Source organism: Gorilla gorilla, chromosome 4 (assembly GCF_029281585.2).
Source record: "Gorilla gorilla gorilla isolate KB3781 chromosome 4, NHGRI_mGorGor1-v2.1_pri, whole genome shotgun sequence".
NCBI classification, from domain to species: Eukaryota; Metazoa; Chordata; class Mammalia; order Primates; family Hominidae; genus Gorilla; species Gorilla gorilla.
Genome location: NC_073228.2, coordinates 13,044,739 through 13,071,769, shown reverse-complemented (window position 1 = coordinate 13,071,769; position 27,031 = coordinate 13,044,739). Strand labels below are relative to the sequence as shown.

At 53.6% G+C, this 27,031-nt stretch overlaps 1 protein-coding gene across 1 annotated transcript in view; it reads right to left on the bottom strand.

The window, feature by feature from the left end:
- Positions 1 to 20,891, bottom strand: part of TIMP2 (TIMP metallopeptidase inhibitor 2) — a 73,376-nt gene extending 52,485 nt beyond the window's left edge. The window contains exon 1 of the mRNA XM_019027393.4: positions 20,466 to 20,891. Coding sequence (XP_018882938.4) covers positions 20,466 to 20,595 — 130 coding nt within the window. The 5' untranslated portion in view covers positions 20,596 to 20,891. The remainder of the gene's footprint in view (positions 1 to 20,465) is intronic.
- Between the last annotated feature and the right edge of the window lie 6,140 nt (positions 20,892 to 27,031).

Here is a 27,031-nt window from a genome sequence, read left to right as displayed (position 1 = left end):
CTTCTAGCATCCTCCACAAATTTGACAACTGAGAAATGTGGCTGGGAAATCATGATTTGGGTCCAAAGAAGTGAAAGCAACAATGCTCAGGGTGTTGTTTCTTGAGAGAAGAAGGTCAACAGCAGGAATTCGGCTGAGGGGTCCAAATCTCGGGGAGGATGAATTCTCAGGAGAGCTGAACCTGAGACAAAGCCCTTTGTCCTGGGCTGGAAGGATCCTGGAAAGGTTATCTGGTCCCCGACTCAGGGAAAGGAGGCATTCTCCCCGCAGGAATGTTCTCGATCACAGTCCACCACCACCCCCCCTACCCCCGCCCACTTTTGGAGTCCATCTTCGCAGCCCTTGATGATTCATTTTATGTCAGCTTGACGGGCTAAGGGATGCTCAGATAGCTGGGAAAACGTGATTTCTGGGTGGGTCTGGGAAGAGACTGGCATCTGAACCGGGGGACTGAGTAAGAAGATCCCTCCTCGCCAGGTGGGGCACCATCACTCAATCTGTTGAAAGCCCCAACAGAACAAAGAGACAGAGGCAGAGGCAGGCAAACCCTCCCTCTGCAAGAGCTGGGACATCCAGGCTGGGCGCGGTGGCTCACGCCTGTAATCCCAGCACTTTGGGAGGCCGAGGCGGGTGGATCACCTGAGCTCAAGAGTTTGAGACCAGCCTGGCCAACATGGTGAAACCCCATCTCTACTAAAAATACAAAAATGACCCGGGCGTGGTGGCGCACACCTACAGTCCCAGCTACTCAGGAGGCTAAGGCAGGAGAATTGCTTGAACCAGGGAGGTGAAGGTTGCAGTGAGCCAGGATCGCACCACTGAACTCCAACCTGAGCAACAAAGTGAGACTCCATCTCAAAAAAAAAAAGAGAGAGCTGGGACATCCACCTTCTTTCTGCTTTGGACCTCAGAGCTCCTGGGCCTCAGGCCTTTGGGCTCCAGGACTTACCCCAGTGGCCACCCCGCTTCTCAGGCTTTGAGACTCAGGCTGCATTACTGCACCAGTGACCCTGCTGCTCCAGCTCACAGACAGCAGATTCCAGGACCTCCCAGCCTTCATACTTGCATGAGCCAATTCCCACATAAATCCCATCTTACACAGCTGGATGGAGCCTATTGGTTCTGTTTCTCTGGGAAACCCTAATACGGACCCATAGATACAAAATCTTCTATATGCTTCTTCCTCGGAGAAGATCCCTACATCTTTTATCCTCTCAGCGTGGCCCTGACGCCCATCCTAAAGCAAGGGGAGAGGTTCTAGTGAGGAGGAAATAGCATGGGGCCCAACAGGATGGCACACTAGGCCTTCGATGGCCCTTGCAGAATGTCCAGCACGACTGCCAAGTGCTCGTCAGGTCTTTTCTGGACTGAGGACATCTCTCTCAAGCCTGGGCTCTCCTGACGCTGCCTTGGCAAGCCCTAGAAGGCAGCCCCATCCTCTGGATTAATCCACCCTGCTAAATGTTCTCTCTGGCATGGGATTCACTACTGGCCTAAGGCCAACTCAGCCTTGAGAGTCTGGGTCCATACTATTGTTGACTGCAATTAGAACCACATATTAGCAAATGCTAGCTTTTAAAAATTACAGGTACAGGCAGACCTCAGACATACTGCGGGTTCAGTTCCCCCAGAATCACAATAAAAATATTGCAATAAAGTGAGTCACATGACTCTTTTGGTTTCCCAAACCAATATATATTCCCAAATATAAACGTTATGTTTACATTGTACAGTAGCCCAGTAAGTGTGCAATAACATTATGTCTTATCAATGCACATACCTTAATTTACAAATACTTTATTGGCCGGGGCAGTGGCTCACGCCTGTCATCCCAGCACTTTAGGAAGCCAAGGCAGGTAGATGGCTTGACCCCAGGAGTTTGAGACCAGCCAGGCAACACAGTGAGATCCTACCTCTATAAAAAACTAAAAATAGCCAGGCATAGTGGTGCGTACCTGCAGTCCCAGCTACTCAGGAGGCTGAGGCAGGAGGATGGCTTAAGCCCAGAAGTTCGAGGCTGCAGTGAGCTAAGATCATGCCACTGCACTCCAGCCTGAGTGACAGAGCAAGGTCCTGCCTCAAAAAAAAAGAAAAACCCAAAACTTGAAGAAATAAAAATAAAAATACTATATTGCTTGAAAATGCTAACAATCATCTCGACCTAGTGAGTCCAATATTTTTGCTGGTGGAGGGTCTTGCCTCCATGTTGATGGCTGCTGACTGATCAGGGTGGTGGTTGCTGAAGATTGGGGTTGGCTGTGGCAATTTCTTTTTTTTCCCTTTCTTTTTTATTTTTATTTTTATTTTTGAGACAGAGTCTCACTCTGTTGCCCAGGCTGGAGTACAGTAGTGGTGGGATCTTGGCTCACTGCAACCTCCATCTCCCGGGTTGACGTGATTCTTGTGCCTCAGCCTCCCAAGTAGCTGGGATTGCAGGCGTGCACCACCACACCTGGCTAATTTTTGTATTTTTGGTAGAGACGGGGTTTTACCATGTTGGCCAGGCTGGTCTTGAACTCCTGACCTCAGGTGATCCCCCCGCCTCAGCCTCCCAAAGTGCTGGGATTACAGGCGTGAGCCACCGTGTCTGGCCGGCCGGCCCACTTTCTTATTATTTGTGTGATCACTTGGAGTAGCATTTTTTAATTTCCTTCACATTCACAACTTGGCTGTTTGGCACAAAAGGCCTAGCTGTCAGCCTATCTTGGCTTTCAACACACCTTCCTCACTAAGCTTAATCATTCCTAGCTTTTGATTTAAAGTGAGAGACGTCTCGCTCTGTCTGTCAAGCTTGAATGCAATGGTGTGATCTCGGCTCACTGCAGCCTAGAACTCTCAGGCTCAAGTGATCCTCCTGCCTCAGCCTCCTGAGTAGCTAGGACTACAGGCATGTGCCACCACACCCAGCTAAGTTCTTTAATTTTTTGTGGAGATGGGGTCTTGTCGTGTTGCCCAGGCTGGTCTCGAACTCCTGGCCTCAAGGTGATCCTCCCACCTCAGCCTCCCAAAGTGCTGGAGTTACAGGTATGAATCCCCACGCCCAGTCCCATTATAGGGTAATTAATTGGCCTAATTTCAATATTGTTGTGTCTCAGGAAAGAGGGAAGCCTAGGCAGAGGGAGAGAGACCAGAAGCCGCCAGTCGGCCAGTTGGTGGAGTCGTCTAAACACAGACAACATGGATCAATTAACTTTGCCATCTCATGTGGGCACAGTTCATGGTGCCCCAAAACAATTACAACAGTAACGCCAAAGACCACTGATCACAGATCACCATAACAGGTATGATAATAATGAAAAAGTTTGAAATATTGCAAGAATTATTAAAATGGGACACAAACACATGAAGTGAACACATGATGTGAGAAAAAAATGGCACCGATAGACTCAGAGTTGAGCCAGCCGTGATATTCAATTCATGAAAACGCAGTATCTGCAGAGCACAATATAGCGAAGTCCAGTAAAACAGGTGCACCCATGGAATTCATGTTCATTCTAGAGCAACTGGAAAATACACCCTTGCCAAAGAAAGTCTAATGTCCCCTCATGTGTCCAAACGTTCTGGCCAGGTGTGGTGGCTCACGTCTGTAGTCCCGGCACCCTGGGAGGCCGAGGTGGGAGGATCACTTGAGCTCAGGAGTTTGAGACCGGCCTGAACAACATGGCGAAACCCCATCTCTACTAAAAATATAAAAACTTAGCTGGGCATAGTGGTGTGTGTCTGTGGTCCCAGCTACTTGGGAGGCTGAGGTGGGAGGACTGCTTCAGCCCAGGGAGCAGAGGTTGCAGTGAGTGGAGATCGCACCACTGCACTCCAGCCTGGGTGACAAAGCGAGACACTGTCTCAAAAACAAAAAAGAGAAGAAAAAGCTATACCGTGTGATGTCTGCAGAGCATCTGATGCTGTGATTTATTTAACCACGCCCCTGCTACTGTATATATAGGTGTTTCTAACGTTTCCCTAAGATAAGCAAGACGGAGATGAATATCCTTCAGCTAAATACTTCCATGTGTCCTAAATTATTTCCCTCAGAAAAACTCCAAGATATAGGGCTGCCTGATCAAAGGGAAGACTTGTTTTTAAAGTCCTTGATCACTGCTGCCAAAATGCCCTTCCATGCCTCTAAACTACTCAAATTAAGGCAAAATACACCTGTCACCAAGCCCTTCTGAGGACAACATGCCTCTTGGCCAAAAGGAGCAAAGTGATGTTAAGTCCAAAGCTGTGAAATCTAATCCTCTTCCCAGAGACTCGAGCCAGGATCATTCCCCTTGGATTCCTGGCACTGCCACTCTGTGGGTGACCTTGGGCAAGTCATCAGCTGCTCCCCATCCAAACACCTGCCTCACCTCCCCCGCAGAGCCATTGTAAATAAGGAAGATTTGAAGTCCTTTGTGCTGAAAAGCCCTCGACAGTATTTTTATGCATTTGCCTGGTTGTTTTATCCCTGCTTTCCAGAACTAGTGCACAGAAGGGAAGACCACCACAGACTGTTCCTTTATTCCCTACCCTGGAGCCAACTGGGCCAAGTGGACAAGACCTCACAAGGGAGAGTCAGGCCAGCAATGCTCATCCCAGCTCCACCCTGACCCCATTCCTCTTGGCATACTCAGTTTCTGCCTGGGCCAGGCAGGCTGGTCCTTGGCTTCTGGGGTCAGCTCAGGATTGAGGATGAAATGAGAGGAGCACCCCCAGAAGAGAAAGTGCTGAACCAGAAGCCCAGGAGAGTCATGTGTGTGCGTGTCCATCTAAGCCTTTGCCCCAAAACAGTAGGTAGGTCAGGTGCAGTGGCCCATGCCTGAAATCTTAGCACTTTGGGAGGCTGAGGTGGGAGGATCACTTGAACCCAGGAGTTCGAGACCAGACTGGGCAACATAGCGAGATCTGGTTTCTAAACACAAAAGTAATTTTAAAAATTAGCCAAGCGTGGTGGCACACACCTGCAATCCCAGCTACTCGGGAGGCTGAAGTGGGAGGATTGCTTGAGCCCAGGTGGTTAAAGCTACAGTGAGCTAGGATCACGCCACTGCACTCCAGCCTGGGTGACAGAGCAAGACCCTCATCTCTTAAAAAAAAAAAAGATAAATCAAGGAGCCCATGTGTCCCCAGAGCTCTCCTGCCACAGTGTCAGCACATGCCTTCTGAGCATAATAATCCCCCCGGACCTGAAGCCCATGAATGACCCCCCGCCCAGTCCTTTCTCCCTCATGTCACGTCAAGTGCTGTGTCACTGAAGCACCCCGTACCCCATCACGTGGTGCCAGAGGCCTGGCCATGGTGCAGCTGGACCCCCAGCTGCCGTGTGACCGTGGGCAAACGGATTATGTCACCTTCCCAGTGTTAGAGAGACCCAGTGGTGACAAACGTCCTCTGTACCTAGGGTCACTGTAAGGCTCGGGTCTCATCGGGTTTCTGTACATGCTCTAGACGTGCAGCGTCATGCTACCGACACTCCAAGTAGCCGGCCTTGCTGGCACTCCTGGCTTTCTCCCTTGTTCCCACCACCCCCCCGCCACAACATTACGGGACCCAGGCCGGGCACTGTGACCCAGGCAGTGTGGATTCTCAACTAGCTGGAGCAAACAGGGAACTAGGGCACAGAAAAGGCAGAGTCACACAACCCGAGGCGGAGTGTCCGTCTAGTACTGGGACCCAGTGTGATGCTTTAAGGAACACACCTGCCGTCCTTATGTGAGCTGGGCTGGGCCTTTCTTTTTAATGGACACATAATAATTGTAATATTTATGGCGTATATAGTGATGTTTAGATACATACAATGTATAGTGATCAGATCAGGGTAATTAGCACAGCCATCATCTCAAGCATTTCTTTCTTTGTGGTAGGAACGTTCAATGTACTCCGAGCTATTTGAAACTATACAATATACTTTTGTTAATTTCTTTTTCTTTTTCTTTTTTTTTGAGACACGGAGTCTCGCTCTGTAGCCCAGGCTAGAGTGTGGTGGCGTGATCTCGGCTCGCTGCAACCTCCACCTCCCGGGTTCAAGCGATTCTCCTGCCTCGGCCTCCTGAGTAACTGGGATCACAGGTACACACAACCAGGCCTGGCTAATTTTTATATTTTTAGTAGAGACAAGGTTTCACCATTTTGGCCAGGCTGGTCTCGAACTCCTGGCCTCAGGTGATCCGCCCACCTTGGCCTCCCAAAGTGTTGGGATTAAAGGTGTGGGCCACCGCCTGGCCTATTGTTAATTACATTAATCCAACAGTGACATGGAACACTATAACTCATTCCTCCTATCTAGCTGTAATTTTGTATCCTTTAACAAATCTCTCCCTCTCTCCTCCCCCAACCCTTCCCAGACTCTAGTATTCTCTGTTCTACTTTTGACTTCGATGAGATCAACTTTTCTTTTTTTTAGCTTTCCCATATGAGTGAGAACATGCCATGTTTAACTTTCTGTTCCTGGCTTATTTCACTTAACGTCTTCCAGTTCCATTCATGTTGCTGCAAATGACAGGATTTCATTCTGTTTTATGGCTGAGTAGTATTTCATTGTGTAGATGTACCAACATCCACAATGAAATACTATTTCATTCTTTAGCCATTCATCTGTTGTTGGACACTGAGGTTGATTCCATATCTTGGCTATTGTGAACAGTGCTGCCAGGACAATGGGGGTGCAGGTGTCTCTCTGATGCACTGATTCCCTTTCCTTTGGATAAATGCCCAGTCGTGGGACTGCTGGATCATATGGCGGTTCTATTTGTAGTTTTTTGAGGAACCTCCACCATAGTGACTGTACTACTTTCCATTCCCACCCACCGCATATACGAGTTCCCTTTTCTCCCCTTCCTTGCCTGAGCTGGGCCTTTCTGATCATCTGTCCCCGTCCCTTGAACTCTTGATCTGGACTGAGGGAAGAAACGTGGCAGAGGTGAGCTGGGGAGCAGGGAGGAACCAGGCTGTCGCAGGAGAAACAGAATATCGCGAGCCAGCCGTGTGGAATGGAAAGGGGAAGCCGGTCTTCCTGCCCCACACTCCTGCCTTTCTTCCTTAAGGGCTCCTTGGACAGTGACTGCAGGTTTCTCAGAAGCACTGTCCAGGATCTCAACATTCTAGGAGGGTCTGGGACAAACTAACTAACTATTGAGCTCCTCCAGTGCTTTTGTTGTTTTTTTTTGTGGTTTTTTTTTTTTTTTTGAGACAGAGTCTCACTCTGTCACCCACGCTGGAGTGCAGTGGCGTGATCTCAGCTCACTGCAACCTCCGCCTGGGTTCAAGTGATTCTCCTGCCTCAGCCTCCCGAGTAGCTGGGATTACAGGTACCCGCCACCACGCCCAGCTAATTTAAAAAATATTTTTAGTAGAGATGGGGTTTCGCCATGTTGGCCAGGCTTGTTTCAAATTCCTGACCTCAAGTGATCCGCCCACCTCGGCCTCCAAAAGTGCTGAGATTACAGGCATGAGCCACCCCACCTGGCCTCCATTTGACTCACTCATCAAAAATTTAATCTTGGCAGGGCGTGGTGGCTCACGCCTATAATCCCAATACTTTGGGAGGCTGTGGCGGGTGGATCATTTGAGGTCAGGAGTTCAAGACCAGCCAGGCCAACATGGTGAAACCCTATCTCTACTAAAAATACAAAAAAAAAAAAAAAATTGAGCTGGGCATGGTGGCACACGCCTGAAATCCCACCTACTGGGGAGGCTGAGGCAGGAGAATTGCTTGAAGCCGGGAGACAGAGGATGCAGTGAGCCAAGATTGTGCCACTGCACTCCAGCCTGGACAACAGAGTGAGACTCTGTCTCAAAAAAAAAATATTAATCTCCCATGGCACCACACTGAAGAGTCTGATCTTGCTTTTACAGAAGAGGAAACCGAGGCTCAGAGAGGCACACAGTCGGGATTCAGAACCAGTCCCACTTGACTCCAAAGCCCAGGCTCTTTTCTCCAATACTTTTCATGTGGCCTCTTTTCTCTGAAATGTCCATTTCCTCATTCCGTCCTTGGTTAAGCAGCAGCTGTTGGCGGGTGCTCTGACCAGGCCTCCACTACCATGACGAGCCTTGGCAAAGCCTGCCCCACTGGCAGTTTGCTTTGCCATGTCTGTGTCAGGAAAGCTCAATCAATCTCTCCTGATTACAGATCAGAAAGGGCCAAATAAACTCTCAACCCAAGCCAGATTCTGTCCCTGAAGATGCAGTAAGGGGGTCTCGGTACCCACAGAACATCCCACCACAGAAAGCCAGGCTCCAGCCTGAAAGTCCATCTTCCCTGCTCTAGCCCACCCGTGCGATGAAGAGCACAGAAGAGGCGGGTGAAGGCATTGCATCTTCAGCATCGGCTTGGAGAATGACACCCTGCAGTTTCCACTTCTTCCCAGGCCACCTGCTTGCTTCTGGAAAGCAGGGAACAGGCAATCCGGGGAGAGAGGAGCCAGCTACACAAGGACTGGGAAGCCCAGACCTGTGCCATCAGCCTGCGATGACCTAGGCTGGGGATCCGAAAAGGTTTCTATGAAGAGCCAGCTGGTAAGTAATTTAGACTTTGAGGCCCATACAGTCCTTGATCACCACCATTCAACTCTGTTGTTATAGCACAAAAGCCACGTGGGTTTGGCCTTACCAGTGGGCGTGGCTGTGTTCCAATAAAACTTTATTTGCACTAGGCCAGGCACCGTGGCACAAGCCTGTAATCCCAGTACTTTGGGAGGCCGAGGCGGGCAGATCACCTGAGGTTGGGAGTTCCAGACCAGCCTGGCCAACATAGTGAAACCCTGTCTCTACTAAAAATACAAAAATTAGCTGGGTGTGGTGGCAAAAAGAAAAAAAAATATTTACAACAACAGGCCATCAGCCCAGCAGTGGGTCTAGTTTGCCAACCGCTGGAAAAAGCCAGCAACATTTTGGGAGGCCGACTGCCGGCTATAGGACCTGGCCATACCAACAAGGGCTGAGACCCGCGGCTCTGCAGGGCTCTAACAACAGCGTTTGACCTGAGTCTATCTGGGGAAACATCAGGTGAACCCACGTTGAGGCCCTACTCTGGAAGCTGCAAAATTAGAGATGATGGCTGTGCGGCTCTATGAATGTACTCAAACCGCTGAACTGTGCACTTTAGAGGAGTGACCTCATGGTATGTGAATTTACATCTCAATAAAGCAGCTCAAAAGCAGGCTGGGTGCAGTGGTTCATGCTTGTAATCCCAGTGCTTTGGGAGGCCGAGGTGAGAAGATGGCTTGAGCCCAGGCGTTCAAGACTAGACTGGGCAACATGGCAAAACCTCGTCTCGACAAAAAATGTAAAAATTAGCTGGGTGTGCTGGTATGCTCCCATAGTTCCAGCTACTTGAGAAGCTGAGGTAGGAGGACTGCTTAAGCCCAGGAGGTTGAGGCTGCAGTGAGCCATGATCATGCCACTGCACTCCAGCCTGGGTGACAGAGCAAGAACCTGTCTCAGAAAAACAACAACAACAAAAAACAAAAAACATAGGCCGGGCACGGTGGCTCACACCTGTAATCCCAGCTACTCTGGAGGCTGAGGCAGGAGAATTGCTTAAACCCAGGAGGTGGAGGTTGCAGCGAACCAAGATTGCACCACTGCACTCCAGCCTGGGCCACGGAGCGAAACTCAGTCTCGGGGGGGAAAATAAAAAAAATTCTAGGCAATGGATACAATCAGGGCGATTTTTCTTTCTTTTTGCTTAAGTGTCTTTTCCATGATTAACACATATAGTTGTGTAATTATTTTAAAGTTAGAAGGCATTTGGGACGTGAATGGAGAGACAGAGAAGTTTTCTTTATGATGGAGAGAGGCGGAAGGGACGGCTTCCTCTGCAAGGGTGCAAGGGCTGACCTGGGAGAGCAGGCAGCTGCGACTAACGCTGGCTGGGGCCTGCCTGACTTCCCCTTCAGTCTTCAGAGGCACAGGTTATAACCCAATGTTTTATTGCTTCTTGAGAACATTATTGGCATTCATCTGCCTTCGAAATTTTGGCTATTCTTTTATTTACTTATTTATTTATTTATTTGAGATGGAGTCTCGCTCTGTCTCCCAGGCTGGAGTACAGTGGCCCGATCTCAGCTCACTGCAACCTCCACCTCCTGGGTTCAAGTGATTCTCCTGCCTCAGCCTCTTGAATAGCTGGGATTACAGGCACCCGCCACCATGCCCGGCTAATTTTTGTATTTTTAGTAGAGATGGGGTTTCATGATGTTGGCCAGGCTGGTCTCGAACTCCTGACCTCAGGTGATCCACCCACCTTGGCCTCCCAAAGCACTGGGATTATAGGAATGAGCTACCGCACCCAGCCGAGCTGTTTTTTTTTCTTTATAGACAGAGTCTTGCTCTGTCCCCCAGGCTGGTACAATCATAGCTCACTGCAGCCTCAAACTCTTGGGCTCCAGTGATCCTCTCACTTCAGCCTCCCGAGTAGCTGGGACTACAGGCATGTGCCACCACCCCTGGCTAATTTTTAAATTTTTAATTTATTTTATGTAGAGATGAGGTCTTGCTATGTTGCCTAGGCTGATCTGGAACTCCTGGGCTCAAGTGATCCTCCCGCCTCAGCCTCCCAAAGTGCTGGGATTACAGGTGTAAGCCACTGCGCCTGGCCAGTCTGGGCTTTTTTTTTTTTTTTTGAGACGGAGTCTTGCTCTGTTGCCCAGGCTGGCATGCAGTGGCACGATCTCGGCTCACTGCAACCTCTGCCTCCCGGGTTCAAGTGATTCTCCTGCCTCAGCCTACTGAGTAGCTGGGATTACAGGTGCCCGCCACCACGCCCAGCTAATTTTTGTATTTTTAGTAGAGATGGGGTTTCATGATGTTGGCCAGGCTGGTCTCAAACTCCTGACCTCAGGTGATCCACCCACCTCGGCCTCCCAAAGTGCTGGGATTACAGGCGTGAGCCACTGCACCCGGCCCAGTCTGGGCTTTTGAAAGCACTGTGCTCTCAACATTTTTCTAGGTCATAAACACAAATCTGTAATATCATTTGAAATGTCTGCTCACTCTGTTGCGGCAGGGAGAAAGCTTAATTGATTTAGCTTATCTCCAGCAGACAGGCAAACCTCATGAACAAGGCCAGCCTCAGGAGCTCCTCTCCCTCCTCAGTGGCTCCATCCGTCACCTGTAGAGCTTCAGCCCAGCTCCACAGCCTAGACCATTCTTCCCCAAGCCAGTGTCAGTCTGAATCAGCACCATTCTGTTGCTGTACCTCCTTTTAAAAGCCATCTCTCTCTCTTTTTTTCTTCTTTTTTTTTGAGACAGAGTCTCACTCTGTCACCCAGGCAGGAGTGCAGTGGTGCGATGTCGGCTCACTGCAACCTCTGCTTCCCAGGTTCAAGCGATTCTCATGCCTCAGCCTCCCGAGTAGCTGGGATTACAGGCGTGCACCACCACGCCCAGCTAATTTTTTTATTTTTAGTAGACATGGAGTTTCACCATGTCGGCAAGGCTGGTCTTGAACTCCCGACCTCAGGCGATCCACATCCCTCGGCCTCCCCAAGTGCTGGGATTCCAGGTGTGATTCTACCGTGCCCGGCCTAAAAACCATCTCTTCTTTTACTCTGCTATTTCCTAGCCAGCTAACCCTGAGCAGGTTCCTTAGTGGGCCTGTGCCTCCGTTGGATCGTCTGTACAATGGGGATGAGGATAGGGAAGGAAATGGGTTGACACTAGTGAAGAGCAAGAACATACCTCCAAGCCCTTGGCACCTCTGCCAGCTGTTATTGTTGCCATAGTCATTATCACCATGTCATGATTCACCTCCCTGGCTGCTCCCAGGCCTCCCTCAGGGCGGGGTGGGGAGGAACAAGAACACAAAGACAGGGAGAGCCAGGGTTTGATGCAGAAAGAGCTGGTGTCCCCCACTAGCTCCGAGAGCTCCCTGGGAGGCAGGAAATTCGCCTCTCCTTTTTGGAGGTGTGGAAGCGGGGGCAGAGAGAGGCCACCTGTCCCGGATCGCTCTGCTGGACTCAATCTGGGGCCAGCATTTGACCCCCGCTCACCCTGTTTGCTATGAATGTCAGTTCCCCTCGCTACTGCTGGCTCCCTTCCCCCTCAACGCTCCGTTTCCTGTTCCCTCCAAGGCCCCGTTACACAATTTCCACTGTCTGCTGAAGTTCTAGCTCAAATCCCTCTCGCCGAGGCTTTCTGGTCACCAGATTCCAGCAGAACTCAACAGAGACCTCTGCCCGCCTGAGCTCCTGACCAGGTTAGAGGGCATCTGGCTCCCAGGCACTGGGTCAAGCTCCAGAGGCATCTCCTTCTGTGTCTGCCTGCGACCCATGGCCCCGCTCAGGGCCTGCCTTCCATCTCCTGGGTCTTCCCCAGTGCAGGTGGGAGCTCTGCTCCCCTGGTAACTGCGAGCCTCTCAACACCACCTTCCCCCTCAGTGTCATCCCGCTCCTGTCTGCCCCCTCTCCCCCAGTGCAGGGGCCATAAAGCCTTCCCCGGAGTCCCACTGCCGGGCCTCCAGGCTTTGCTGCTCCACCTGGGCTCAAGCCTGGCCATACTTTGTTCTAATGACTCTGTCCCCCTGTGGTACACTCTCTACCACAGCCACCCTGGGCTCCTCATACCCACCCCAGGACCTTTCCTCGGGGCTTATCTTAGCTCTGATAAGATCCACCCCTCAGGGCCCACAATCTCAACAGTGTCCTAACCTCGGTAAGAGTCTCTAGCAAGAGGTGCAGCCTGCAAGATGATCTTCGCATTCCTGCGCTCACTTCCTTGAAGACGGGCACCATGGCTTTGGAGTTCGACACCAGCCTGGCCGACAGGGTGAAACCCCGTCTCTACTAAAAATACAAAAATTAGCTGGGCATGGCAGCACACACCTGTAATCCCAGCTACTCGGGAGGCTGAGGCAGGAGAATTGCTTGAACCCAGGAGACGGAGGTTGCAGTGAGCCGAGATCGCACCACTGCATTCCAGCCTGGGCGACAGAGCAAAACTCCATCTCAAAAAACTAAATAAATTCCTTGACACACTTGCCATAGTATTTCTGTGTACGATAGGCACCCAAATTCTATTGTAAAACAAAATATAAAAACACTTAAGTGAATAAATTCTGTAAGAAGCAGGTATTTAAGACATAGACACCAGGCCCTTCCTAACTGGTGAGGTCTGGAGTTCCCTCAGGCCATGTGTGGTCCAGCTGTGATCAGAGTTTGAGATGAAAGAGCAGCTGCCGTCTACCAAGGACGCCTTCCCCATGGAAGACAACCACAGAAACTCCCAGGTCTTTGGAGCCATCCCTGAGACCAGCTAGGAGGCCAAAGGACACTGATGGCATCCTTTCCCCAGAGCTGGTTACAGGTCTGCCTCGGACTCGCCTCGTGGTGGTAGTGTCTGAGCGGACCCTGGCTGCCCAGGGCGGCCGAGTGCAGAATGAGGGTGGAAGAGGAGAGAAAGGCAAGATCGTTACCATCGCTCAGCTCTGAGACTAGGCAGATACTCACAACAAACAGAAGACTTGCAACCTATAAAAAGACTCCTTTTAAATGGCAGTGACTTGACGTTTGGAGGGCCACAGGCACCTTTGAGAAGTTGGCGGCTGCCACTGTCCACAAAAAAAAACACGTACGCGCGCTCACACACACACACAACGCGCGCTCACACACACACACAACTTCACTTACAGTTTCCGGGCTTGTGACCACCCCCAAACCCGCCAGGCCTATCTCTGGCTGGGTGTTCACACACTCTGAGTTAAGACCCCTCTTTTATAAAGACTGTTCCTCAATTTGCTTCTTAGCGTAAACACACTCTCAACCTGACTTGCTGGGGCTCCAGAAGCTTTCCCTGGGCTCCAACCTGACCTGGCTGACTGGGGAGTAGCTCAGCCCTCAGTTGTAAGGTGGGAATCATCGGGGCGGGGTCTCTGTGCCCTTCCCTCTGCCGCTGCACAGCCACGTCCCAGCAAATGCAAGAGGGCACCAGGGCGTCAGGGCACAGGCTGCAGGGGTCCAGGCAGGTGGGCCCTGGGAGGTCCTGGAGACACCAGCTTCATCCTGCCTGCCACTCTGAGACATCCATGCTCCTGACCATCTCTCCACTGGGAAGTCTGGGTCTGCCCGCCTTCCCTCCTCCCAGCAATCTCAGGGCAGCTCATCTGCCTGCTTACTCCACCCCCCGACACTGAGGTGGTCAGAGTCTCCACACTTTCTGTTCAGACCCACGGGCAACAAAAACAAAACCTTGGCCAAGCACTCACAATATCAGATATTCATTAAAAAAGTATATATAGGCCAGGCACCGTGGCTCACACCTGTAATCCCAGCACTTTGGGAGGCCAAGGTGGGCAGATCACTTGAGCTCAGGAGTTCGAGACCAGCCTGGGCAACACGGTGAAACCCCATCTCTACAAAAAATTCAAAAAATTAGCTGGGCGTGGTGGCTGCTTGGGAGACTGAGGTGGGAGAATCGCTTGGGCCAGGAAGTTGAAGCTGCAGTGATCTGTGATTGCACCACTGCACTCCAGCCTGGGTGACACAGCAAGACTCCATCTCAAAAAAAAAAAAAAATTATATTTGGAGTACAACTCTGAATCCAGATGCCAACTATTCATAACATTCTTAGCACCAAGGCTGTACTGGGCACCCCTCTGGAGACGACTGGTCTATGCCAACTTTGGTGGGCGGCAGCAGCACCTGGAGAGTCCTGAAACTCCAGTGCCACCCCCAGGCCCGCTCCAGCACGCGGAGTCAGGCAGCTGCCTTCTACCAGGCTCCCTGGGCAACGCCCGCTGTCATTCCACAGCCAGAACATCCTTGGTGGCTGTGTGGGTCCCGGGATGGAATGCAGATGTCACATGACAAGCCAGAGCCGTGACATTTGGCCCCAATCTCCTTGTGGGTCCCCCTGAGTCCCCAGGCTCCTCTTTGGCCTACTCTGTACCCAGAACTCTCACCTTTCCTGGGGCAGTTGGTCCCTTGGCTTAGAACACCTGTGCACACCCCACCCTGCTGCCGCTAAATGACCGGGGGTTACGGTCCCCAGCGCCGTCCTCCAGATGCGGCTTCTTCACCCTCCCTAACCTTGATTCCTTCACTCTGCCCTCCCCTCTTGAAAAAGACCATCTGCTGGGTGCGGTGGCTCAAGCCTGGAATCTCAACACTTTGGGAGGCCGAGGCGGGCGGATCACGAGGTCAGGAGATCGAGACCATCCCGGCTAACACGGTGAAACCCCGTCTCTAATAAAAATTCAAAAAAATTAGCCAGGCATGGTGGCGGGCATCTGTAGTCCCAGCTACTCGGGAGGCTGAGGCAGGAGAATGGCATGAACCCGGGAGGCGGAGCTTGCAGTGAGCCAAGATAGCGCCACTGCACTCCAGCCTGGAGACAGAGTGAGACTCCATCTCGAAAAAAAAGAAAAAGAAAAAAAGACCATCCTAGCCATGCAGCCACTTGCCCTCCGTCCCTGGTTTGTGAGCCTGTGCGTGCACCGGGGGACAGAGGGAGCGTCCAGGGCATGCACCCCTCCTGCCCCTGCCACTGCCACGTCTGCCTGTCTTTGCTTCCTTCTCATCTCCTCCTCCCTGCTGGTGCATCCATCCTCGCAGCTGCCTGGGAAGCCTCAGGCAGACCTCTTTGTTGTTTCGGAACCCAAGAGGTTCACCCCTACACGCGACCCCCACTGCATCGAGTCAGTGGTTCTGCATCAGGACTGGAGACGGCTGCCTGCGCCTCTCAGTCTCCCAGGAGTCATCTATGCCCTGTTCTCCATGTGCTCAGATGTCGCCACAGAGTCTGAACCTCTCAGCCCACACCAGTGGCATCTACCTAGCAACCTGGCTGCGACAGCAGGGAGGAGGGAGGCAGTACCCAAGCCCACCTGCAGCTCACAAACGACAGGCCGGGACTGCGTAAGTGGCTCTGCACTCCCAGAAGGGTGCAAATAGCGGAGGCCCGAGAGGCTCCGAGGCTGGCACTGTCCTCAGATCCCAGATAGGGAGAAACGTGTGTTGTCCAGAGAGCTCCTTCCAGCACCTGCCATACCTCCAGGCTGTGCACAGCTCTCCCTGCTCTTCCAGTCCCCCTGCCTTGGGAGCTGCCAGTAATTCAGGGGTCAGTGACTCCCCTGACAGATCCTGTCCCTCCAAGGACGCTGTTCAAAACCAAGCCGAAGAGCCTCAGTTCTCCCCACAGCTCCCTCCTCAACCTACCATGGGGCCTTCTATCCTCACATCTTGCAAATGCATTTCACATTGTCACATGATTACTCCTGAATTTTGGTTATTTCGAAAGTTTATCTGTTGTTAATTATTTACCGAAACCACACTGAGTGGACTGACTTTATACCACACCCGGGCAGTTGAGGAGGGGAGGCCTGCTCACCACGCCGGGCAGCAGGAACCCCCTTCCACACTGCCTGGTGCCAAGATGTACCACCCCCTGCGTCCCCCACCACAGGGACAATGTCTTGCTTCTCCCTTACATCCCCCGGGGCAGAGGCAGCCACTCCATAATTGCTTGTTGAAACACAGACAAGCCCAATATGAAAAATCAAGATGAACAAAACTGACAATACAGATCGATCACATACTTCGCACAACGAGTCGCCAACAGTTTCTTTAAAAAGCGCCACGCCGCCCCCTCACATGGAAGGCCTGACCCAGCTCACATGAATCTGATGCTGTGTTGCTTTTCCTGAGCACGTGTCCTGAAGACAGAGCCATTTTTGACTGCGTGCTGTGTGTTTTCTGGGGTGGCCCCTACTATCTGTCTGGTCCCTGTCACTGTGTCCCCCAGGAACCAGGTCACCCTTGGCTGTTCACCCCAGGAAATAGCAGGTGTTCCCCTCTTGGTTGTGGACCCCTGTCTAGCTGGAGCTGGAGCTCCTCGGGGGGTTTGCAGAGGACAGTTTCTGGAGATGGGAACATGTGAGGAAGATGTCATCGCAGAGGTCTTCTAGGATAATGTGTGGCGTTAGGTACTGCCACCCGAGCCAGAGGAGAGGTTTTATTCTCTGCATCCAGAGAGCTCCTGGCTTTACCCTTGAGTCCAGAAACGGGCCCAAGCAGCCCGAGTCTGCCAAGTAGCTCAGCTGGCTAAGTGGCTCCAGGCATGGGACTGCCTGAATGGTGAGCCCAAAGCTAATTTCCAGCCAGATCCCTGTAGCTGTGCAGGTTGGCAGTAGATGTGAAGGATTTCACTGGGTGAGAGGGAGCCGGGCCAGCAGCGCGTTTGAACAGTGCTGTAACTGAGACACAAAATGCTTCCCGTTTGTGCTGGCCTTGCTAGAAAGGACAAGGACCTGGGGCCTTCCAGGAAGAAATCAGGTCACCTCTTACCATCCCTTATCCTAAACATCACCACCTCATCATGAATTATCTTTGCCGACCACAGTTCCGGTCCTACCAGCTGCAAGAGCTGCTAGGGAGATACCTCCCAGAAATCCTCAGCCGGGCAGACAGAAATCTGACTGTTTCTTAAGCCAATTGCCTCTTGTAGACACCAAGCCATTTAACAAGGCTGCATGCAGCCAAGAGTAAAAGGAGCCAGCTTGCCACATAACAAGCCAGCCTTTATTAACCTCCACTGTACCCCCTTTCTGAGACCCCTGGGTCACAGCCCTGGTTAAATCACCTGTGGGCCTTTTAAAACTGCAAAAGCCGAAGTCTGAGCAAGACCCTCTGTATCTGCAAAGGGACCTAGACCTGAGCAATCTTTAAGAATCTTCCAGGCAATTCTGCTCTGAGCCAGAATGGGGAACCATTGCTGAGAAAGTCACAAACCTGCATCGCTTCGAGGAGAATCGAACACTGGAGAATAGACAGGCCGCTGTCATCCCTGTGGGATTTGTTCCGGGACCCTACCCTGGGATGTCCTGGGTTGTTTATCCCAAGTTGGTTGAGCACGGAAAGGGTGACTGGGAATAAGAGAAGGCAGCCTGGTGTATGGGCTGAATTATGTCCCCCCTCAAATGCACATCTAGTCAGATCCTATGAATATGACCTTATTTGGAAATAGGGTATTTGTTGATCTATCAAGATGAAGTCATACTGGATTAGGGTGGGCCCTAAATCCAATGGCTGCTGTCCTTAGAAGAACGGGGCAATATGGCTGGGCGCGGTGGCTCACGCCTGTAATCCCAGCACTTTGGGAGGCTGAGGCAGGCGGATCACCTGAGGCCAGGAGTTCGAGACCAGCCTGGCCAACATGGCGAATTCCTGTCTCTACTAAAAATACAAACAATTACCCGGGTGTGGTGGCAGGTGCTTGTAACCCCAGCTACTTGGGAGGCTGAGGCAGGAGAATTGCTCGAACCCAGGAGGCGGAGGCTGCAGTGAGCCGAGATTGCGCCATTTGCACTCAAGCCTGCTCTCCAAAAAAAAAAGAAAAAAAAGAACAGGGAAATTTGGACACAGAGACACACGAGAGAAGGCCACGTGAAGACAGGCGGAAATGGAAGTGATGTGTTCCTTGGAAATGGAACCAAGGAACATCAAGGAGAGAGGCCTGGAAGAGATTCTCCCTCACAGCCCCCAGAAGGAACTGGCTCTGCGGACACCTTTTCAGACTTCTGGCCTCCTGAGCTACAGAGAATCGATTCCTGTTCTTTTAAGCCCCCCCATTTGTGGTCGTTTGTCACAGCGGCCACAGGAAGCAAATGCCCTGAGCTCTGCAGTGCAACTCTGGCATCTGACTGGGCCTCTGAGCCGGGATGGGGTGAAAAGTTTTAGCTACAGGATGATTTTGATGCAAAGATTTAGACACAAATGCCAGGCAACCCAGAAGAGGAGAGTGCTGCGCCGAGCATGAAGGAGGCGGGAGGCACGCACTGCAGCCCTCCACCCTCTGCCATCCTGGATCCACACCCCACGCAGAAACAGCTCCAAGCTCAGTGGCCGCCTTAACTTATGCCAAGCAAGGACAGAGTGGCTGCCTGGACATTCTCCCACACAGCTGAGGAGTGTGTGTGTGGGGCGGGGTGGCGGGGGCGGGAGGGGAAGGGGTCCCAAGGCCCCACTCCTACAAATCCAACTCCCAGGTCCTTTTATACACAGCCTCCTTCTGGGCCTTGGCTACATCCTGCCCCAGCACGTGCTGGTCAGCCAAGGAGCCTGGACAGGCCTGCACTCCTCATGGACCCCCAGAGAAAGGCCCATTATGGCTCCCTCATCAAAGGAACCTCTCCTTCACCCACAAATCTTGCTGAGCACCAAGGCTAAACTGGAGAAAAGACCTCATTTCCCCCAAACTGGGTTTTGTGGAAACTGTGACACAGGCACACACCAAGCCTTCCACCCAGGTGGCCTGAGCCACCTGAGACCTGTGATCTCAATAGATTGGTGCAACTGAAAACTTCCCCAGCTGGGCACGCAGCTCCTAGGGCTAACCGGGGTGGGGCAAGAAGCCGTGGGCGGGGTATGGGAAGGGCGTGGCTGACAGCAGGAGAAACAGAAACTCCCACCTCCACTTTGGGCAGGTGAGGGGGCACCCCGCCTTGCTCCATCTGCCCTGGACAGGTCACTCGACTGAGACTCAGACATAAGAAGGAAGGAGGGCAGGGGGCTCCGAGACCACCTGCTGTGTAGCCAGACTTGCCCCAGGAAAACCATGCTGACCAGCACCAGGGCTGCAGAGGCTTGAGGTGCAGGACCAGGGTGGAAACTTCGGGCCAGCGGGTTCCTCCCATTTCTGCTGGTCCTCCCCCTCTATGGATCAGAACAAATAACTGGGCCCCTCCTCCCTCCCTCCATGGCGCCTGTCTTTTGGGGGCTAGGAGTCCGGAGGTCATGGGTATTTGCTGGGGAATCTGAGCAGCAACACAGTCCCACGTGCCGGGTCCGGTCACCAAAGTCTCCAGCTTTTGTGGACGTCACGAAAAAGCGGAACATTCGGGGGTCCCGGTCCCTGCCCAGCCAGTTTGCAGGGCCTCCTGGGCAGGGCACAAGCAAGGAGCCACGCCAGGAGACGCCACCGGCTTTTTCACCTGCCCCTCTGGGCCTGTGGAACCTGCCTCGGGTAGGGCGGGCTTCCATCCCACCCTGGCTTGATCGGGGAGCCCCCAAATGGGGCTGGTGGGAGAAGCCCCAGCAGAGAAGCCCTTCCCCACCCAGCCCCAAGCCCAGAGAAGCCCAACTCCCACCTTATCTGCGAAAGTTTCTTCCTGGGGTCCCCAGTCCTCCAGCCCCCCGCCCCCACGCCGTGTCCCCCACGCTCCCCGCCCCCAGCGCTGGCATCCCAGGGCGCGCCGCCTGCCAAAACCCAAACTGGCTCCCTTTCCTGGGGCTGGAGCTGCGGCGGAATTTCGGTGGAATTTTGAGGTTGAGACGCATCTCGGCAAAGAGAGGGAAAGAAAGGGAGAGGAGGGAGGGGGGAAAGAAAGTCGGCTCTGGGCGTCCACTTGCAGGATTCGAAAAGGCGCCGAGGGACCAAGAGGCGGGCGCTGGGGTCCCTCGGCCAGCGGCGGGAGGGCGGGGCGTCTGCGAACCCTCGGGGTCGCGGGGGAGGTGGGGCCCCGCGCGGGGGCTGGGGTCGCCGCTCCTTACCTACATCTGCATTGCAAAACGCCTGTTGCGGGTGCACCGGGGAGCAGCTGCAGGCGTCGGCCGGGCGAAGCAGCGTCGCCAGCAGCAGGAGGCCGAGCGCCAGCCGCAGGGTGCGGGCCGCGGCGCCCATGGCGGGCCGGGGGGCTGGGCGGGCGGGGGCCGCCGCTGGGGGGTCCGGGCGCTGCTCGCGGCGGCGGGCTGGGGGCGCGGGCGGGGGCTGAGCCGGGGCCGAGGCGGGCCCCTCCCGCGCGGCTCACCCTCCTCACCTGCCCCGCTCGGCCGCGCAAACTTTCCTCTTTGTCTCGGGGGCGCGAGGGGAGGGGCGCGGGGCGCAATTCGCCGGGCGGGGCGGCGGGGTGGGGGGCGGCGGGCGAGCGGTGCTGCAGCTCCCAGCGGCCGCGCTGCCTTCTACGGATGTGTTTGCTGCGGGCTTGGGCCGGGCCGCAGTTTTATTGCGCTCGGAGGATTTTCTGCTCCTCCTCCCGGTGGCTGGCGGCCAATGCAGGCTCTGGGCGCTCCCAGCAGCCCCCTCCTCCCCCTCCGCCCGCGCCTCCCCCCAGCCCGCGCTTTTGTTGTGCCCGGCCTGGCACGTCGGGGGCTTTCCGCACCACCTGGCGCCCGCGGCCCGCACCCGCGCGGGGGTCCCCGGACGCCCCCAGCCCCCCGACTCCGGTCCCCGCTGCGTGGCCTTCTGCGCCCGGGGTCCCTGTGACTCAGCGCGTGGGACTCGCGCCCCGTCCCTCCAGGGCACCAGGCGACCCACCCGCTACCCTTTCCCCTTCAGCTCGACTCTGGAGGGCTACGCTGCTCCGTCCCCCGCCACCCCGGGGTCCCTTCGAACCCAGCCTCGGGGCGAGCCAAGGGGTGTCCTTTGGAGCAGGGGCCGTTCCCTGTCGCCACCTCCCCGTTTCTGTGGGCGGGTGGCCTATTGAGAAACTGACAGGATCCCTTTTTCAAATGGAGGCCTTAGAATTTTAAGTGCGCCTGGCCAGTTTAGTTGGGGGGTGGGGGGTGTGGTTACTGTGAGCAAAACAGGATTTTATATAAACTGGCCATATTTTTGACCAGCCAACAAGAGACGGGGGTGGGCCCAGGCGCCCAGGAGCCAGTAGGATCGCAGCAGAGACATTGGCTGGGCTCCGCTCACAGTTTCCTCTCTTAGTCCACAAATGTGGGAGCCGAAGGACTTTTCCCAAAACAGTTTTGTGTTCCAGGAAAGACCCAGGCATATGAAGGGATGAACATGTGTAGGGTGGTGAGGCGGGCTTCCTGGCTGTGAACCTGCCTGCGCCCGGCTGTGGGCACCCACCCTGTACATTTGGTCTGTGCCCCGCGGGGCTCCATGGACACTGCTGCACTCAGGTCAGCACTCCAGCCCTCAGGTCAGCATTCCAGAGTGTTTGCAGTCCAGCTAGGGAGAGGGAAGCCCAGGAAAATGACACAGGAAGAATCAGGGCGGGCACGGTGGCTTGCGCCTGTAATCCCAGCAATTTGGGAGGCCGAGACGGGAGGATCACTTGAGGCCAGGAGTTTGAGACCAGCCTGGCTAGCATTTAGTAGAGACAGTGAAACCCCGTCTCTACTGAAAATACAAAAAATTAGCCGGGCGTGGTGGCGCGCGCCTGTAGTCCCAGCTACTCAGGAGGCTGAGGCAGGAGAATCGCTTGAACCCGAGAGGCGGAGGTTGCAGTGAGCCGAGATTGCGCCACTGCACTCCAGCCTGGGCGACAGAGCAAGACTCTGTTTTTTTTTTAAAAAAAAAAAAAAAGAAGAAGAAGAATTGCCCACTAAATTGTGCGGTGCTGACTTGAGGTATGAAACTTTGGAAAATAGTGAAAGTATGGAAAAACAGCTTCTTTCTGTTTGTGTATGTTTTGTAACAGACAGCTCTGAGAAAAGTTAAATAAGCAATGCCGTTATTTTTAGCACCCTGACAAATCCAAAGTCACTTTTTTGGTTTTTGTTAGCGTGAAACAGAGTTGGGTCGTTCACAAAATGATGTTTGAAGCTAACGTTTAAAAGTACAGTTAATTCAGAAAATTGTTGTGTGCTGGCTGCCTTCAGCCATTTCATTGTTTTCTTTCCTTCTTTTTGGTTACGGGGGAACAAAATGCTGTTGAACTTGTGTTTCAATTTGTCAGTTCATGATAGAAACAGGTAGCATAGGGGCTCTCGGTCTTTTAGACAAGCTCTACATATAAGTGATCAGGTACATGTTAGGGTGATAAATACCTTAGAGCAGTTGTGGTGCTGACAGCCAAGGGGGTGGGGCCAATGTGGGATATACCTGGGAGGAAAGGGGGGCCTGGGCTCCAGGGTTGGGGGGCGTGAGACTGGAACTTCCAACCCAAGGCCTCGCACCTGTATCCTGGACTGCCCTCCCCGAAGTCATCCCCACCAGCACACAAACAGGCTGGAATTGCTCCCAGGAAAAGTGAAGCAGAAATCTTGCCAGGTGCAGTGGCTCACGCTTGTAATCCCAACACTTTGGGAAACTAAGGTGGGAGGATCACCTGAGGCCAGGAGTTTGAGACCAGCCTGAGGAACATACTGAGACCCCATCTCTAGAAAAAAAAAATTAGCTGGGCGTGATGGTGCACACTTGTAGTCCCAGCTACAGGGAAGCTGCGGTGGGAGGATCGCTTGAGCCTAGGGAAGTTGAGTCTGCAGGGAGCCAAGATCACACCACTGCACTCCAGCCTTGGTGACAGAGTGAGACCCTGTCTCAAAAAAAAAAAAAACAAAAATCTTCTCTCCGCTCAATTCCCCCACCAGAGAGTACCCTACTTTTCTGTTCCCTCTACCATTATCTCCTCCAAACAGGTCTCTAAACCAGAAGGTTCCAGCTTTCTTTTCCTCCCTTTTCTCTTGGTTCTCTCTCTCTCCCTCCTTCCTCCATCCATCAACAAATACTCATTTGAGTATCTACTGTAGCCTGGACACCGTCCTAAGAGTGAGACATTCAGCGTCTACAGAACAGAGGAACATCCCTGGAACAGCAGGTGGAAACACGCAAGGCCCCAAGGTTGGACGATGCTGGACCTGATGGAGCCCATGGTGTGGCAGAGGAGTGAGAGGAAGGAGGGCTGAGGCAGGAGGCCAGGAGCAGGGGCTGGGAGGGGACACGGCGGAGGGCGACCAGGCTACCGGGAGGATGTGCATTTTGTTCTGAGTGAGGTGGGAGCCTTTGGAGGGTTCTGAGCAGAGGGGCAGGATCGGACGCATCCTCTGGAAGGATGGGACTCTGGTGGGTGGCCCGGGTGGGGGCAGGGAGCCCAGTGAAAGGGCAGGTGCTGGGGATGCAGAGACTCCAGAGTCACAAAACCCCTTTCTGGTGCAGTGCCGTGAATGGCTGACCTGCGGCTGCAAAGTCAGATGAAGAGGGGACTGAGGTCTGAGGGGCCAAATGACTCTCCCAAGGGCACAGCAGGGAAGGGAGAGGACAGTCCCAGCAGCCAGGCCTCCCTCGAAGCCCACAGCCCCCAGCTTGCTGACCCAGCCGTCTCCCTGCTGCTTGGGGCCCTCAGGGTCTTGGCTCCTGAGCCAGCTTCTGTCTCATTGACCACCCTCCACCTTCTCTTCCAGTTAGGGTCCTCACACTTCAAAACCAAGGAAACTGAGGCCTCAGACCAGGAACCTACTGAAGACAGGGAGTAGACTGGAATCTGGCTCATGGCAGCACAAACCCACTTTTTCTTTCTTTTTTCTTTTTTTTTTTCTTTGTTTGAGAGCCAGGGTCTCACTCTGTCACCCAGCCTGGAGTGCAGTGGCTTGATCTCAGCTCACTGCAACCTCTGCCTCCCGGGCTCAAGTGATCCTCCCACCTCAGCCTCCTTCGTAGCTGGGATCACAGGTATGCACCACCACACCTGGCTATTTTTTGTATTTTTTGTAGAGACACAGCTTCTGCAAGCTGCTCCTTCTCCTTGTCCTTCTCTGTGCTCTGTGGCCAAGAGGGCTTGACCTTGCAAGCAAACTTGAACATGGGGAGGGGCTGCCACCCATAAGGGAAGTGACAGGGTCCGCATGCCCCACGCCCAGGGCAAGAGAGGAAGGAGGAAGGCAGACCCCGGGCTGGGAGCTGCCTCCACTGCTTCACTGCTTTTTTTTTGAGACAGAGTTTTACTCTGTCTCCCGCTGGAGTGCAGTGGCACCATCTCGGCTCACTGCAACCTCTGCCTCCTAAGCTCAAGCAATTCTCGTGTCTCAGCCTCCTGAGTAGCTGGGATTACAGGTGCCCACCATCACACCCAGCTAATTTTTGTATTTTAAGTAGAGACAGGGTTTCACCATGTTGCCCAGGCTGGTCTGGAACTCCTGAGCTCAGGTGATCCACCCGCCTCGGCCTCCCACAGTGCTGCGATTACAGGCGTGAGCCACCGCGCCCAACCCATGGCTTCACTCCTAACCAGCCCCCTTCACTTCTCATCTTGATATTGGTGGGTGGACTACCATAGGGACCATAAGGGACACCCAGCCCAGCTGCAGCCTGGGGGAGCTTGGCTTGGATCAGCTTAAGAGCAGAGGCTCTCAGCCTCTCAGGACAGACAGGAGCACGAGGGAGCCCTGTGAAGTATGGGGGTGATTTCAGGGCCCTCAGACCACGCTCCAGGGGCCACCGCTTCCCACGAGGAACATCGCCTTGCTCTCCCACCCCCTCAAAGAGACCTTCCTGGCAGACAGCACAGCAGAGCTGTCAGGCGTGTGTGCACCCACGCCTGAACACACCAGGCAAACACCTCCCAGGCTGGACCTGATGAATCCTGTCCGGGGCCGGAGGAAGTGCCAAGGCCTCCTCCCTGTCGCTCCCGTCTCAGGCCACCAGGCAGGACGCCCTCCCTGCTGCGCCGGGCTGGCAGGAGGATGCTGCTCTTCTCGGTGGCCTCGCCCTCCCAGGCTGGATGAGAGCCATCTTCCCCTGAGCAGGTCACGTTCTCTCTGTGGAGACAGCTTGAACGGACCCGAAGCCCCCACATTCTTTCTGGCAGGTTCCTAGAGAGCCAGATGTTCTCATCCAGAGACAGCATGGACGTTGGCCCCACACACCCGGGAAATTGACCCCCTGCTGATGGCTGGAACTCCGGCCCTCAGGGGAGTGTCCAGGGCAGTCTCAGGGGCAGGGAGCCGGCAGCTGTAGGGGAAGGTGGGGACCGTGTCTGAGTCTGGCTGTCTGGGAGGTGACACTTCAGTCAGGTGACACATGGCTGTCAGGAGCAGGCAGCCCATCTGTGCCTCCCCATCCAGCCGGGCCTCAGACTCTTGGTCACAATGGGCACCCAGCCCATGTGTCCGTCCCCAACATCCACTGGTGGGGCTGTTCACCACAGGACATCCTGAAGATGACAAGAAGGTGAGTCAAGAGCGATGGCTGGGCGTGGTGGCTCACGCCTGTAATCCTAACACTTTGGGAGGCCGAGGTGGGCAGATCACTTGAGGTCAGGAGTTTGAGACCAGCCTGGTCAACATGGTGACACCCCATCTTTACTAAAAATATAAAAATTAGCCGGAATTCACTTGAACCAGGGAGGCGGAGGTTGCAGTGAGCCAAGATCCTGCCACTGCACTCCAGCCTGGTCAACAGAGCAAGACTCCATCTCAAAAAAAAAAAAAAAAAATAGAGTGACTGGGACCCACTGTGCTTGAGACAAGATACACAGGCAGCATGAGCTGCTCATCGTGTTCTATGGCGGACATGCTGAAGGGCATTTCAACATGGATTTCATTAGTCATCTTCTTTAGGGGCCGGGCTTCTCCGCCTTGGCACAGTTGATATTTGGGCCAGATCCCTCTTTGTGGGGGGCTGTCCTGGGCACTGTAGGGTGTTCAGCACCATCCCTGGCCTGGACCCACTGGATGCCAGCACCCTCTCCAATTGCAACCATCAAAAATGTCTCAAGACATTGCAAAACAGTCCTGGTTGGAAACCACTAACAAACCAATAAAAGTCTTTGGTCCTGAGCAAAGCAAGGTGCAGAGACATAGGAACAAAAAGGTTCTATTTCATAGAGAGCAAGAATGCAGATGGGAGAGTAAAGGTCCCCACAGCCTGGAGACCAAGGCATGCACCATGCTGCCGACACCGATTGTCAGGGGAGAGAGGCCAGGCACAGAATAGAATTATTTTTTTCTTTTTTGAGACAGAGTCTCGCTCTGTCACCTAAGCTGGAGTACAGTGGAACAATCTTAGCTCACTGCAACCTCCACCTCCCGGGTTCAAGCAATTCTCCTGCCTCACCTTCCAAGTAGCTGGGATTAGAGGTGTCCACCACCACGCCCGGCTAATTTTTGTGTTTTTAGTGGTGACGGGGTTTTACCATGGTGGTTGGGCTGATCTCGAACTCCTACCTCAAGTGATCTGCCCGCCTCGGCCTCCCTAAATGCTGGGCTTACAGGCATGAGCCACCGCACCTGGCCGAAAAAGATTTTTTATTAAGTGTCCATGGTATGGACACAGTGTCTTGCGCCTGTAATCTCAGAACTTTGGGAGGCTGAGGCAGGAGGATCACCTGACACCAGGAGTTTGAGACCAGCCTGGGCAACACAGTGAGACCCCATCTCGACAAAGA